General features: G+C 36.7%; 1 protein-coding gene across 1 annotated transcript in view; it reads right to left on the bottom strand.

Moving 5' to 3' along the window:
* UNC5C (unc-5 netrin receptor C) overlaps positions 1–15,412 on the bottom strand; it is a 350,439-nt gene that overhangs the window by 119,493 nt on the left and 215,534 nt on the right. The window contains exon 3 of the mRNA XM_055313260.1: positions 984–1,127. Within this exon, the coding sequence (XP_055169235.1) occupies positions 984–1,127 (144 nt within the window). The remainder of the gene's footprint in view (positions 1–983; positions 1,128–15,412) is intronic.

The raw sequence follows: 15,412 nt of genomic DNA, 5'->3' as shown, positions 1-15,412 counted from the left end.
GTAATATGGAGAATAGACTAGAAAAGGGAAACAAGCAGAGCCATGGAGACTTCTTGGAGGGTGTCTGCAGCAGCTGTGATCTAGATCAAGTAGAAGAAGGGAAGGGAAGAGGTGAGTACAGAATTGGGAGAAGCCTCAGAGCCAAGACTGTTGAGACTCAATGATATGTGATAAGTGAGTGATACTGACATCCACCACAAATAATTTAATAAAATGGAGACATACAAAAGAGTTCAAACCATATAATTTACATGGATTTCAGGGGTCTCAGACTGGAGAAAATATCTCAATATGGAATGTCTTGCTGCTCAAGATGTGAATAGCACTCATTGAGCAAAGGAGCCTGTGAAAAGAGCTGCAGGCCACATCTCTTCTTAGGGATAGTATGCATTAGCATATTTAAAAATCAAAATCTGAATATTTTGCAATGAATAAATCTATTTAACTTATCCCCAAAAAATATTTCCCACATTTATTTGATATTAGAACCCATTTTTTTTTTTGTGAGGCACTTCTTACCCTCTCCCTAAACATGAATACTCTAGAAATTAACACAATGATGGAAAATAGTGGTGTATTTTGATGCACTTGACTGGTTCCAAAAATAAACAAGGAAGCTTTGTATGGGCAATTTCGGGTCCAACAGTAAAACTAATCAACACTGTTCTAACACATTGGCAGAATAAGCTCATAAAGGAATAGAGTCAGGGTTCCTGTAGCCTAATTCTTCCCAGATCAAAAAAAGAAAACTCAGGATCTTTTGAAAGAATCACTAATTCTTTCACATCCTTAGAGGGAAACTGTCAACACCTTGAAATACAAAATGATGTCCTGGTGAAGGGGAAAGTGTAGCTCAAATGCATAAATCTGGGAGTTGTGACCAGGGTTCTTTGAATCTAGAGCAGTGATGGTCTCAATTTTCTCACATTCCAAGATGCACTGGTGGAATGTGCATCCCGTGGTGTTCAAGCACAATGACTCACATGCGATGCGCACATAGGCCTTCCTGCTCTTTGTCGTGCCCGCCGAACTCCAGGCCACACACTGGCACCAGTAATCTTCGGGCCCAAAGAGTTCTTCCACTTGCTGGCGTGAAATCTCAATGCTTACTTCCCGGACAATGAGACCTGCCAAGGGAAAGAGAGGTTTAAGTCAGGAGAAGTCCTAACAAAATATAAAACATCATACCATATATTTCCCCCTAGTGATCCTTCTTGATGCCATAGATCAACATTCCAAATATTGTCTTCATCCACTTGTGATTTTCTTCTCATTCCAGTTATTTGTCTCCCAACTTTTTCACTTCCTTATTTGCTATTTCAAATCTTCTGCTTTCATCAGAAGATAAAAGTGGAGTAGATCACTGCACAAAATTACACTTTTTACCAAATAGTCTGACAAATATTCACTAAGTTATCTTCCTGGCTATATTAAAACCCGAACATAAATTTCACATCTGCTAAGGACTGTACCCCAATTAAACAGGTCATTGGTAAGATATCCGTGTGTTGTACATAACCTTACAATGGTTAAATCTTCCTAACTCTTCACATTAAATGACAGAGAATAACCCAAAACTATAATTATAAGAATATAAATTATAAATATATATTGGTTTATGTATATAAATGTATATCACATTTTATCATAGTATCATCTGGTACCATAAAGCTATATACAGTTTTACAACACTTTACATAGTTTTACAATAACTGAGTCTTCCTAATTCTTCATAAGAAATGAGAATGAAAAAAAAAAGAAATGAGACTGACCTAAAACTATAATTATAAGTATATAAATCATAAATATATATAACATCAGATTTTATTATAATATGACCTAGTACTTCATGAATATGTGGTGATTATTTAAAACTAAGTTATTTTAATAGTTGCATTTTAGTTATTAAGGCATACTATTTTCTTTAAAAAAAAATCCTAGTCTCAATTAACAAATCCCTGCTATTCTACTCAAAGACTGTATGACTTTAAAGTTTTCATGCATAATATTTTGAAAGCCCAAATGTTTCTCTTTAATTGTAATGTAACTAAAATCCTGTTAAAGTGGCTTCCAGCTAAAATGCTCAAATAAGTGGATTTTATTTTACAGCATTGTGTAATCCTAAATAACAAAAATTGAATTAAGAATCTGGGATTATCATTTCAGGAGTATTTATCTTGATATGTCAAAGTGTATTTCATTTATTTCAAGCGAGAGTTGTTCTGCAATGTGCCTCTTTGCACTGAGCAAGAAGGATCAACTGAACAATGTTTGTGGGCAACTGCCAATTTTCCTGCACACTCTTTCAAAATGCAATGCTTATTGAGAGAACTAACAGGGGCACAGTTAGGGATAAATATAATAAGCACACTAAGAAAGATGAAATATATTGCTGTACTTTTTATTCATGTATTTATTCATTCATTCATTGAACAAATATTTATTCAATATCAGTTACGGAAAAGATATTACCCTGGGGACTAGTGAATCTCTGATGAGTAGAATAGTCATTACCCTCAATGAACTTATATTGTGAAGAGGGTACATATTAACTGCAGATTATACCATTATTATTTAATTACAATTGAGTTCAATGCTGCTAAGGAGAAGTATAGAGAAAAGGAGAGGGAATAACAAGGGATCCAATTTAGTATGGAGGATCCAACATGAGTTAAGTTGGTTAAATTATATAGGAGAGGGGCAGAACATACGGGAAGAAGCAGGAAAGAGAATGAGGAGATTGGAACCCAGAAGACAGTTAAGCACCAAACACAGAGATAGTGGCATGAGATGAAGCTGGAGACAAAAAAGATCAGACAATACACAGTCTTGTAGACCAGTGGTTCTCAAAGTGTGGCCCTGGAGCAGTTTCATCAGCATTGAATAGGAACTTGCTAGAAATGAAAATTCTTTGGTCCCACTTCAGACTCAAATTGAGTAAGAAATTTTGAGGGTTGGGCCCAGTGATTTGTGGTTTAAAACACTCAAAGAGTTTAGATGCATGCTATAGTTTGAGAATCTGTTGCATACCATATTTAGAACTTGGGATTTCTTCCTGAAAGTCATGGCTATCATTAAAGTGTTTAAAGCAAGTAAATGACATAATCAGATGATAATTATATATATAATTATATATATAATTATATTATAATAATTATATTAATAATCATTAATGATATATATATATTATATATAACCATGTATATGATATAGAGCTTAGTTCCTAGAAGGTATGATCTCTTAAACTGTTTGACCATGACTTCTTGGTATAGATGACATGAAGGTATCATCTAAAGACTCTAAAAAAGAGTATTCCAGAACTTACTCTAAAACCAAGAACATGGAACACCTGGCTGGCTCACTGGTTGAGCATCTGCCTTCGGCCCAAGGCATGATCCTGGAATCCCGGATCAAGTCCCACATCCTGCATGGAGCCTGCTTCTCTCTCTGCCTATGTCTCTGCCTCTCTCTCTATGTGTCTCTCATGAATAAATAAAAAATAAAATCTAAAAAAAATGAAACTGAGAACATGCTCAAATGGGTAAAAGTCCTCAGGGAAATTAATAAATACTCAATAGAGGTAGACACTCTCCCACTGGGGAAATAAGCAATATTTTCTATCATGAACTGAAGAGGACTTGAGACACAGAAACACCTAAGCCCTTAGATTCCCCTCAAGGCTCCCTGATCTGAAAAGAAGCCCAGGGAAGTAAATTTTATAAGCCCAAGGCAGGGCAAGATGCTAACGGGGCACTCTATGGCCAAAAGTTTATTAAATGTATTTAAAGTGATTTTAAAGTTTTGAAAATTAGCAAGCCTTCTATGCTTATACAGTGACCATTTAAAAAGAATTTTCAAGTAACTGGCAGAGCTAAATCCCTCACCCCTCTATGAAAAGATTAGTATTTTAATCAGTGTCCAAATAACAAAACAATCCCCATAGCAGAAATCCCAACTTATTAACAAAAAACCATTACTTACTTTCTACTTTTCTAGTCCCTACTCAAGTCTTCCCATCATACTGTGACTATTCCCATTTTCTGATATCTAGAAGTTCATGGAAAGATGGAGCACAGCTTTCCCCCTTGCTTCCCACCTTTTTTTTTTTTTTATTCCACTTTCTGGCATTTAATACTTTTGTCTGTTTTACTTGTTTATAACTTCTGTCTTCATGCAGAAATTTAGTTACTAGAAACAAAACCCTTCCTTTAAAAGTTGTTGCAGTAAATTTACAGTCACCAAAGGGCTGATAAACCTGCAGTGTGTATTTCCTCCAAACTATAATGGCTTTTTCCAAAATGCAGGGCAGCAACAAACGGGCTCAGGATATTAAAACCACACACAAATATTTTTGTGTCCCAAGATGATAACTTCAGGTTTTATTCCTCATCCTCTCCTCCCCCAACTTTTTACTTAAAGCAATTACAGGAAACCTAATTAAATGCTAGGGTAACTACACTAGGGCCACTGGATCCTTCAGGCCAAATAGGCTCACGGATGTTTCTACTGACCACAAATCTGAGGCTTTTGAAGAAGCCACAGACCGACCCTCCTGCTACAGGGATTATTCATAGTATGAATGTTCTGAATTGTGTGGCTCAGGCTCTCTGGGGTGCAGGAATCAAGCACACACTGATTTTTGTCTTCAGCTTCATAGATGGCCCATTCAGGAGGAGAGGAATGAATTAGTTGTGTACAGTTGTCTTGCCACATGCCTAAAGTTTACATTCCAACTTCTGGTCAACAACACTAGAACAGGAAAGAACTAAAGCAGCAAGTCTCTAAACACTTACAGCTCAGAATGCCCTACAGTCAGCTGCATTATTCAAGCTATGAGGAACTTTGTTATGTACCATCTTTTCATTACTGCAGGTAAGTTCATTACCTATGACATTCTGCTCATCAAACCAGAGGCTAGTGGTTTGGCTAAAAGTAGGTAATATTATTTCTCTTTGAAAGTAAAATTTTAAATCTGCTTGAAGTCCTGAGATGGAAAAAGCAAGCTGCCTTGAAATTTGTAATGCCATCAGCATTACTTCCAAGGAGGGCTGGGCTGCTTTGAAGAACATTTGGGAACTTGAAATTGGTTTCAGGTTACTCAAGGGTGGGGAGAAACGCTTCGTTCTACAGATTTGCTCAAATACAAATGTGTATTTTCCATCACGTCTGATAAGATCAAAGATTTTCCATCATCATTCTTCCTTTAATAGAAGCATCTCAAGGATGCATGCTGTTTGAAGTTTGCAGTGATCTGCTTTTATAATAGGATTCATTGTGGTTTGGGAGCCAGAGTGCAGGCAAGTAATTAGCATGCTATATCAAGAAGTCTTATAATGAATATGAATATGCACTTGCTAATAGGGAGTTTCAAATGATTTTAGAAATCCAGATGCAAATGCAACCCTCTGATTGGATCTTTGTTAAGGCTATACAACCGTATGGCAATAAAATCTGGTAAAATGTTTTCCTTTTTTTTAGCAAAATTTTAATTTTATAATAGTGTTCAGGCACCACAAATAGTTTTTTCTAGAGATTATGATAAAATGATCGCAAATACATGATGAATACTATTGAATAATTATTTAAAATGATATCTATATCTCCCCAGAAAAATAATCTATAGTACTGCCAACAAACATTTAGAGTTCACTAATGTCAAAAATTATGTCAAGTTCCAGAAACGTAAAGATGGACAAAATCTCATTTCCAACATTGTGCTCTTCATTTATCTCATTTATTAAGTGATATTCCAAAATCATGCATCATCTTGAAAGATTTTTTGAAATGTGGTCATCAAATTCTCACCTTCTGATACCCCATGTATGTTTCACCAAAAAGCATTGTGACTTCAAATTAGACATGGGTGTTATGTATGCCTGAGTTGTATTTCTCATTCTTCTTAATTACTTTATCTTTCATATGACAATGGGAAGGTTTGAGACATCATGTTGTGTAGACCTACCAATTTGGTTCTCTCCAACGCTCTCCCAACACTCTCCCTTGGGAAAAGAGCTGTAGAGGTCACTACCAAATCTCATTATAGTGCATTCACAGGACAGAGGTTGGTGGGAAGTGTATGGAGCTTCAGGTAAGGATGATCTGGGATATATTGTAACACTTTATTGAATTAGCCTGGTCTCTTTTTCATGCTTTATTCCATAGCTTAATCTTATTAGTTTTCACTAATATGATCTCAAGTATTGTACATATCAGTTCTAGATGTCTTAATATAAATTAAATTACACAAAATATCAGCATAATTTAAAAGGATGTCATACCCCCCAAAAACCCCTGACAATTATTTCAGCTGCTCACAAAATAATCAATATAGTAACCTGAAAGGCAGAACTGTACAATCAAGATATGGTTTTACGTTACATGAAGTCATCTGACAATCTTTAAGCTATATCAGGAAAAGAAGACATGCAAACACATAATTCATCAAGTTGTGTCTGAAATGTTTTTCTTAGATTTTTAATATAATATTTAATATATAAACAGGCCATTTAAAATTACTTTGTTTAATTGAAAATTGCAACTTACTGGTATATTAAATTATATTATAAGTATAATTTTGTTAAAGTTACACTTATTATCTTTGTAGTCAAGATGAATTTACCTAAAAGTCAAAGAATAACATGGCTGGGACTGAATGGTTCAAAGTTGTTGCCTGGAAGTATTTCATACCTAGGCCATTGACTTGACTTCCTTTTTTACATGATAATTTCTAGTGACTTGGGTTCTGTTTGGCATTCTGTGCCCAGTGAGGATCTGTGTTTTATTATGTTTTTGTTTTGTCTAGAACTGAGAAGAAAATATTTGTTGGATTGTGTATCTGGAGTGGGAATACTCCTAGTGCTTTTTAGAAAGCTATATGACAACCACGGATAAAGGCAGTTTTTCCTCCTTAAAACTTGAAATGTTAATTGCAAGATGATATTACAATAGTTATAATAATTGATACTCTGACAACACTAATACTGTTTTCCTATCCTTTGCAGAAGTGTCGGGTTTTAGATGCTATTACAGGAGAACCAGTCCTCCTACATTTGATTTGACTTTCCAACCACCACCAAACTTAGAGCTGCAAATATTAATGACAATTGGAGTGGAGAGTCTGCAAAATGCTCTTTCTTACATACAGAGTGGTAATGAGTCAATAGATTAATTCTACAGGGGGATCCTTGGGTGGCTCAGTGGTTTAGCGCTTGCCTTTGGCCCAGGGTGTGATCCTGGGGCCCTGGGACTGAGTCCCATATTGGGCTCCCTGCATGGAGCTTGCTTTTCCCTCTGCCTGTGTCTCTGCCTCTCTCTCTCTCTCTCTGTCTCTCATGAATAAATAAATAAAGTCTTAAAAAATAGATTGATTCTACCAGTTGTGCCCCATCATTATTTCCCATTCTTAAGTTTAGTGATTAAAAAACCTCTTGAATGTCTGTTCCAAGAAGTCTTTGTGAGACCAAAATGGGAGCTAAAATCTTTCTGTATTTAACTTCTGCTGTGTGTGTCAATGTTCCCTGGAATATAAAAAAGTGATCTTATAAAATATGATGGCAATTTAATTTGGAAGGGCACGAAGCATATCCCATTGATATAGCAAATACACTACTCATCTAAATATTTTTCAAAAAACATCAAGCTCATTACATAAATATTTGAATATACATTCCAACATATTTCTTTAAAGTATAATTATTAACAATTATCTAAATCATAACTACACACATTACTTCCTGTTTTTATTTCATGTAATACATTGAAAACTTCAGTAGAAATAATTTTAACAACATTTAAAAAAAGATCCTGTCCAAAAGGGTTGTGGAGAATACTGTATTCCTGAAGATCAATCTAACCATGAACTGGTGAATTACAGACCTTATTATTTATCCTTATTATTACTAGTCACTCATTTAATAGGTATTTACAGAGACTCTGTCATGTGCCATGCACTGTTCTGTGTGCCGGGGACACAGTGGTAAAGAAGGCACATAAGGCCTCTGTCCTTCACGATGCATTGTGGAGACAGTTCTTGAGCACTTATTTTATGTGCTGCCATTTCCAAGGCAGCCAGAGGATCCTTCCTTCCTTCCTTCCTTCCTTCCTTCCTTCCTTCCTTCCTTTCTTCTTTTTTAAGATTTTATTTATTTATTCATGACAGGCACAGAGAGAGAGAGAGAGAGAGGCAGAGACACAGGCAGAGGAAGAACCAGGCTCCATGCAGGGAGCCTGACATGGGACTGGATCCCGGGTCTCCAGGATCACGCCCTGGGCTGAAGGTGGCGCTAAACCGCTGAGCCACCTGGGCTGCCCCAGAGGATCCTTTCTTTAGAAGTTTACTGTCTAATACTGAAAACAAATAAAAGCGTACTGAGTAAAGTGACTCTGTCACATGCATTGTGCATGTGTCAGGACAGTGACTGGCACACATATTTGTCCAGTTAATGTATGTTAACTGAATGAATGGTTTATACCTATATAGCTATAATATTAAGTAGTGTTAAAAATTCCAGATATAAGTAAATTGAGTTGTAACTCAGGGGTACAAGTAACTAGAATTTATTGAGTATCCACCACATGTCTCAGGTCATTTGCATAATAATCTTTGGAAATGGGTATTATTATACCTGTACTGTAGGTAAAGAGTGGAGGTCATGATTTAAACAATTTTCCTGTAGCCAATGATGGGCGAAATCAGGATTGAGATCCATTATTTAACTGAAGCCAATGATCTTGTTCCTTTCCTTATACTGATATTATTTAAACTGTGTCTCAACAAAGTGTTCTTGGGGCTCCTGGATGGTTAAGTCATTTAAGCGTCTGCTTTCCACTCAAGTCTGATCCTGTGGTCCTGGGATCATAGGCTCCCTGCTCTCCCTCACCCTCTGCTCCTCCCACCCCGCTCACACTTCATGCTCTCTCTCTGTCAAGTGAATAAATAAAAATATTTTTTAAAAAGGTGTTCTTTGGTCAAATAATTGGGGATTTCTGTTTAATATATCTTCCTCTTAGAAACACAGAATGCTAATCAGCATATTGAAGACACTGGTCAGAAGTTCTGCCATTAAAAAGTATGTTTAATTTGGACTGCCATGATTTCCCCCAAATTTATTGAACCATATAACCCTAGAGTCAACATAAAGACACAGCCCCATCTCATCAAGTCTTTCAATATGGTTTTGTTTAGCATCTTCCATCTGTTGGCTAACTGAATACAAGTATCTACCCTTGGAAAATTCTGAAAACCCCATGAAGAAAGCTATCGTGAAACAGCTTCAGATGGAGAGATCACGGTAAACCTGGGGAAATGGAATTTTTGAGTTTGATGCTGAAGCATGGTTTGGGTTTAAAGACTTAGAGAGGAATCAAAGACACTTCAGGAGGATAGAATAGCACAAAGCCAAAGGGCAGAGATGAAAAAGCATGGAGCACTACAGGGGAGAATAGTCTACCTGAATGGAGTAAAGAAATACGACCATGGAATTAGATACAAGAGAGACTCACGGAGAGCCTTGAATGGCAGCTGGAACAGTTTGTTCTGTGGAGTGGGAAACCTGGAAGAATGGTAAATTGGTAAAATGACATTTTTTCAATGACCTATGCTTTAGGAAAACTAATATGTCTCGACTAGTAAACAAGACTAATCTGATTTACTTCTAATGGAATTTTAATAGTTTTAATTTTAATTATTACAAAAACTGTTCTCAGATCTGTGATCTTACATCTAGTCATGAATCTTAAGAGCTTGAGAGCAATATTCTTGGTGAATCTCTGAAAACACTGTGTGATCGTGGAAACCAGAACATATATCTAAGATTATAACTACTCATGCTGTTGGGCTTTCATTTTGTACTTATCTCATATGTTTTAGAAACAAATATTAAGAGCAATAATCTCTGGAGAGACTGCCACTTATTAACAGTTCATATGCAGTATACTGGGGACAGCTACTTGCTTGTTTTAAAAGCAATATATTTCATTCTCTCAAGGAAAATTTTAAACCAAACTATTAAGGCTCATTTAAAAAAAAATCAACTCACCCAGGACAATTGTTACAACTGGGTGATTAGACAAATATACACCAAATACACAACAACCTAGCAATTTACTTAGATAAGAAAATAAATTCTTGTCCTATATTTACTGACTTTCGGAAAGTCCCAAATTCACCAAACCTTGGTTTCCCAAGTTATAAAATAAAGATAAGAACTTTTCTATATTGTTGGTTTGTGAGACCACGACCATATTCTATTCACAAAATTACCAATGGAGGTACTAATAGAGATTCAGGAGAGGGGAGGAGCACTGTGTTTGGAAATTATACTAGGCACATACCCAAATGAGAAAGATATGGCTAGTTTTGGAACTTTTCAGCAGAGTTGGGAAAGTCAGGTCTGGATGACGACCTTCTTTTATACAGAGTATGTCTGTTTTCTCTTCTTTTGATTCTACGTTACAAATATTTAATTTTTGATTAAGTCTAAGGCTATAGGTATAATTTCAGAGGACAATATTGATCCAGATTTGACAATAAAACCCCATTTTTAATAGATTCTTGGCTATTAACTTAATGGAGAGTATAATCTTTAGGGAAAGATCTGGTTCAAATTTTGGTTTTCCCAGTGACTAGATGTATGACTTTGGGAAAGTTCCTTTACCTGACTAAATGTCATTTTCCTCAACAAGAAAATGGGAATTTAAAATTCCTAATTCATTGGGTTCTCTCAAGGATTAAATGATACATATAAAGCTCTTTGCAGAGTAAACCCTTACTATGAGCTAACTAACAAGATTTCAAAAGCTAGAATAGTTTATACTATAGTTTTACTAAATAACTCCCCTCATTTCAGAGGCTTTTAAAATAGTCACTTCTTCCATCACAACAGTCTCTAGGACAGCTGTCCTTCAGGAAATTTCTTAGTGATCCAGCCGGCATCTATGTTGGATCTATATCCCCTCAACCATGGCTACTGAGCCAGGAGAAAAGAGCACAGAGAACACACACCTGCTCTTAAAAGCTTTCGCTGAGAGCAGGGGGGCGGGGGGCAATGTAACTTTCACTCATAGCTCATTGGCTAGAAGGAATCACCCAGCCCTGCTGAACCAGGAGAATGTCAGGACTTGTAGCACTCCCCTCTGCCCAGAAAGGACAAGGGAACTGGATAAGAATATTATACATCATAACTGAGAAAGCTACTCCAATACAAAAGAACAAGATATTGCATTTTTAGGAAATCACACTGTCACTGAAATATTAAGAATTATCAAGGCAAATGGAATTTAAATAATTCTTTCTGTGGTATGAAAGTCTTCACTGACAGAGGGAGCTAAATGTAGATAAATTAGATTACTAAACCAAAAGGAAGAAAACTTGATTTTGGGTCCTGGCTTGGCTATTGTGATGAGTAACTTTGGGTGGGGCATTAAATTTCTCATTTTCTTAAACTTTAAATCAGTAAAAATAGTCCTTTCCCAGTGTACATCACTGTTATGAGGTTAAAATAAATCTTGGAGAGAAAGTACTTTTAGAGACAGACTTAGTGGCAAGGACTGCCAGCTCCTTACATCTTCCTGGGAAGGCAATCCAACCACATTTTCTAGCTTCCTTTGTCTTAGAAGTGGCCAGAAAAGCAATTCTGGTCAATACAATGGTATTGGAAGGTCCTTGTACCTCTTCTTGGCCAAGCTGGTGAAGAAGCTTGTAGGTCTCCTCCTTGCTGTCTTTCCCTCTCTGCTGGCTGGATGCAGAAGAGGATGGAGGCCAGAAAGGACGACAGACCACTAGATGAAAGGAGTCCGGGTCCGCATCTGATCGACGGAAACGGAGCTGCCCTACACCCAAGGACACCTTCCTGGAACTGGCATGTAAACAGGTGTACCATTTTGGGCTATTCTATATTTGGTGGGGCCTGTTACTGTGGCTTGGGATAATGCAGACTTAAATGATATAGACTATGAATAATATGCCTGGCACACAGTGGGTTTTTCTAAATGACTATTAGATAAATAGAGGACAAGAATACTGTTTAATCCCACAATGCTTTGAGAATTTTTATTTTTGTTTTGTTTTTTACTGTGATTCAGTGCTTGGATTCAATTTATTAAAAACATTTTTTTTATTTGGCAACATCTTGTTAACTACACAGAAAATTTCCATTAATTCTGAGAGTTTTAAAATATCTGAATGTGTGATTTTAATATTATGCTCAAAATGCTATAAAACAGAGCTATTTGCTTATTATATAACAAAAATATTATTTACAAGTGGTATGCTTGTAGTCTTTTTCAAAATATCACTTCCGACATAAATGTTGAAGAAACAAATTGATGTGAAATGCTATAATGTTTAATTACCAGTATCATTTCTTTATAAGCAATCTTTATTTTTGGTGTTTTCATAAGAGCTAGAAAAACTTAAACTTGAATAACAGAGGAGTGGAACCTGATTCTGAATATTATGTGTGACTTGTAATATATTCAGGTCCATTCTGTAGTAACATCACAAAGAAAGGGAAATAAGGAAAAATGATTGTTTCCTACCACGAGCTCCAATCCACCGAAAGAGATATTTATGTAACTATATAATACTGCCAGCTGAACAAAGAGCTTCAGTCATGTATCTTCTCATATCTCCAGGCGGAGTTTCCTTCTCCTTTTCTTCTTTTACAACTGTGTTTCCTTCAAAGGGTCCATACCCTACTGGGCAAACAATCTCCATGGGAGAATAGGAAAGCTAGCTATTTAATATGTACAGTGTAGCATCAGGAGGTGTGGAATCACAGTAAATAATATTTTGTGATGATACTAACACTAATAAAGATGATGACATCTTCATGATTAGCCATGTTTTTATAAAAGGAAACTAACGGGTAGTACAACCCAGTATGAAGATACATGCAACATGCCGACAAACAAAACTGGGTTTCAGGAGAAAATGCAGATCTTATATAGAGTATATATTATGCACCTAAATTCACTGTGCATGTTTATATGCATATCATTCATTTAGTGTTTTTCTTTTACCTACAGGTTGGAATGCATTTGCTTCATACTCCATTATAAGCCCATTTAGTCACATTTCTGTCAGATCCCACTTGCATATTCAGTGTTGAATAAATCAGTGGTTAATAAAAGTCCTTGATAACGTGTTTAGAGATAAATAATGAACTGCTGTATCTGATCATAAGTGTACATTTTTACTCTCAGAATCCTAAAAAGAAGATAGCCTGACCTATCACATAAATATATGGGAGAAGAGAAATAACTATAGAGCAATCATGTAAAAGGAGCCTGGTTTATTCTTATTAAATGGATACACTACAGACCAAAAAAGAAATGTTATCCTAACTGTTCAAAAAATTCCACTGCAAAGGAAATACCAAATGAGGATAGGGAGTCAACCTTTTCATCATGAGTGCTTTTTGTCATATCTCCACGGGCTTGGGGCGCGGGCCCAGCCCCACAGCGTGCAGAACCGCAGGATGCTCAGAATGCCAGCCCTACCGCGCCGCCCCCTTGAAGGAGCTGCGCCAGCTGACCACAGGCACGCTTTCAATTTATGGCAAGATGGTCTGGCAGGCAGACTGGGAGGACAGCAGAGATGGAAATACAGATCAAGTACAGATAAAAATATATTCACCTTGAAAAATACAAACAAGACTTTTTGGTAACAATGTACAGGGAAGCATCTATTGAAAAATGAGAAGAATACAATTGCTTCTTTCTTATTAATAATTTTCACATTCCCCTTTAGATACCACCCCATCCTCACTCCATAATCCAACATCTGTAGACATCCTAATCTATACTTACTTAAATAATATAGATTTATTTCCCCTGCACATATAAGTGTCAACCCATCCCTTCTCAAAGCTTCTTGCTACTCAGCAGGTTTCAAATTTGTTTTTATTATCTATTATGTGGGTGATCTTTTAGCAATACTTTGAAGTACCTTTCCTATTAAAAGCAAAGAGGGATTTGGTGTCCTAAGAAGAGACATAATGATAGCTTATGGCTATTATTTCACATGTTCCTGACTATGAGACAATTCTTTTTGCTTTTTAAAAAAAGAAAACATATGCCAAAGTAAAAAAACAAAACAACCCCCCCAAAAAAACCCAAAAAACAAAAATAAAATTTAGAAGGAAAAAGGAACCACATAAAGCCTCACTAAAGGTTCATGTTTTACATAAAGCTGCAGTTGGGACTTTACAAAGGAAATCTCTGCACTTTTTATTTCTGGTTCAGAGGATTTACATGCTCTTTCTAATGATCTGGGCCTTCAGTACTGGGTAATGTCTCCCAGTCCCCAGCTTAGCACTCATGCAAAATTGAAGCACTTTGGAGGCAGTTTAGTAGCTGCAGATGAATCTCAATGTGCAGGAAAAGGCATAATGGCTGTTTAGCACTTGCTAGGAGAAGCCGAGGAAATCAGGGGGAAAAATCTATTGAACTTAAGCCATCTGGGAAGCCAACTGAGAGCGACTGCATTAACAACGTGTTTACATTCCCATTGTGTTGCTAGGCCAAGCAAAAGTGTGTGTGTGTGTGTGTGTGTGTGCACGCACACGTGCACGGCTGCACACAAAAGAATGTGCATAGAGGAAATAAAGTGAAACTCTTTTGATTATACTGATTATTTTCGTTTGGTTTTGGCAATAGTACCAGGAAAATTTTTTTTTGAGAAACTTGGCTATGAGAATTTTCAGGTCTCCACGAGACAGGGTGACTGTTGGAGTGTAGGAGTTGGAAGGATGCTATGGGCATGAAGAAAATGAGCGATAAGCAGAAGCTTAGCTGTGCAGGGCTTTTCCTGTATCTGGCCCTCAGTACAATACAACAGATTGGGGGAGGCTGCAGAAAGCTGGTAAAGAACAACTAGGGAGTGCTTTCATTGCCGGTTACATTTATAGTTAACTCAGAAATACTGGCCAAATGAGAGAAAATAGCCAGGTAAATTCCGTGACTGTTGGCTCCTACTCACTGTCTCCATCACCAGGACACTTTTTTCTGCATGGTATTTAATCAACTATTTTTAGAGCACTTTTAGGTTCCCAACAAAAGTGAGAGGAAGATACAGATTTCCCCTATACATTCTGCTTCCACACAAGGAGAGCCTCCTTTATTATTAACATCCTCCACTAGAGTGGTACACTTTTTTTACAACTGATGAGCCTCCACTGACACATTATTATCACCCCCAAATCCATAGTTTACATTCAGGTTCACTCTCAATATTGTACATTCTATGGATTTGGACAAATGAAAGGACATATCCACCTTTATAGCCTCATGCAGAGTAGTTTCATTAACCTAAAAATTCCCTGTGCTCTATCTATTCATTGCTCTCCTCCCCTACCTCTTGGCAACCACCGATTTTTTAGCCATTCCATAGTTTTGCCTTTTGCAGAATGTC

Source organism: Nyctereutes procyonoides, unplaced genomic scaffold, assembly GCF_905146905.1.
Source record: "Nyctereutes procyonoides isolate TBG_1078 unplaced genomic scaffold, NYPRO_anot_genome, whole genome shotgun sequence".
Classification (NCBI taxonomy): domain Eukaryota; kingdom Metazoa; phylum Chordata; class Mammalia; order Carnivora; family Canidae; genus Nyctereutes; species Nyctereutes procyonoides.
This window is presented reverse-complemented; position numbering and strand designations above follow the sequence as displayed.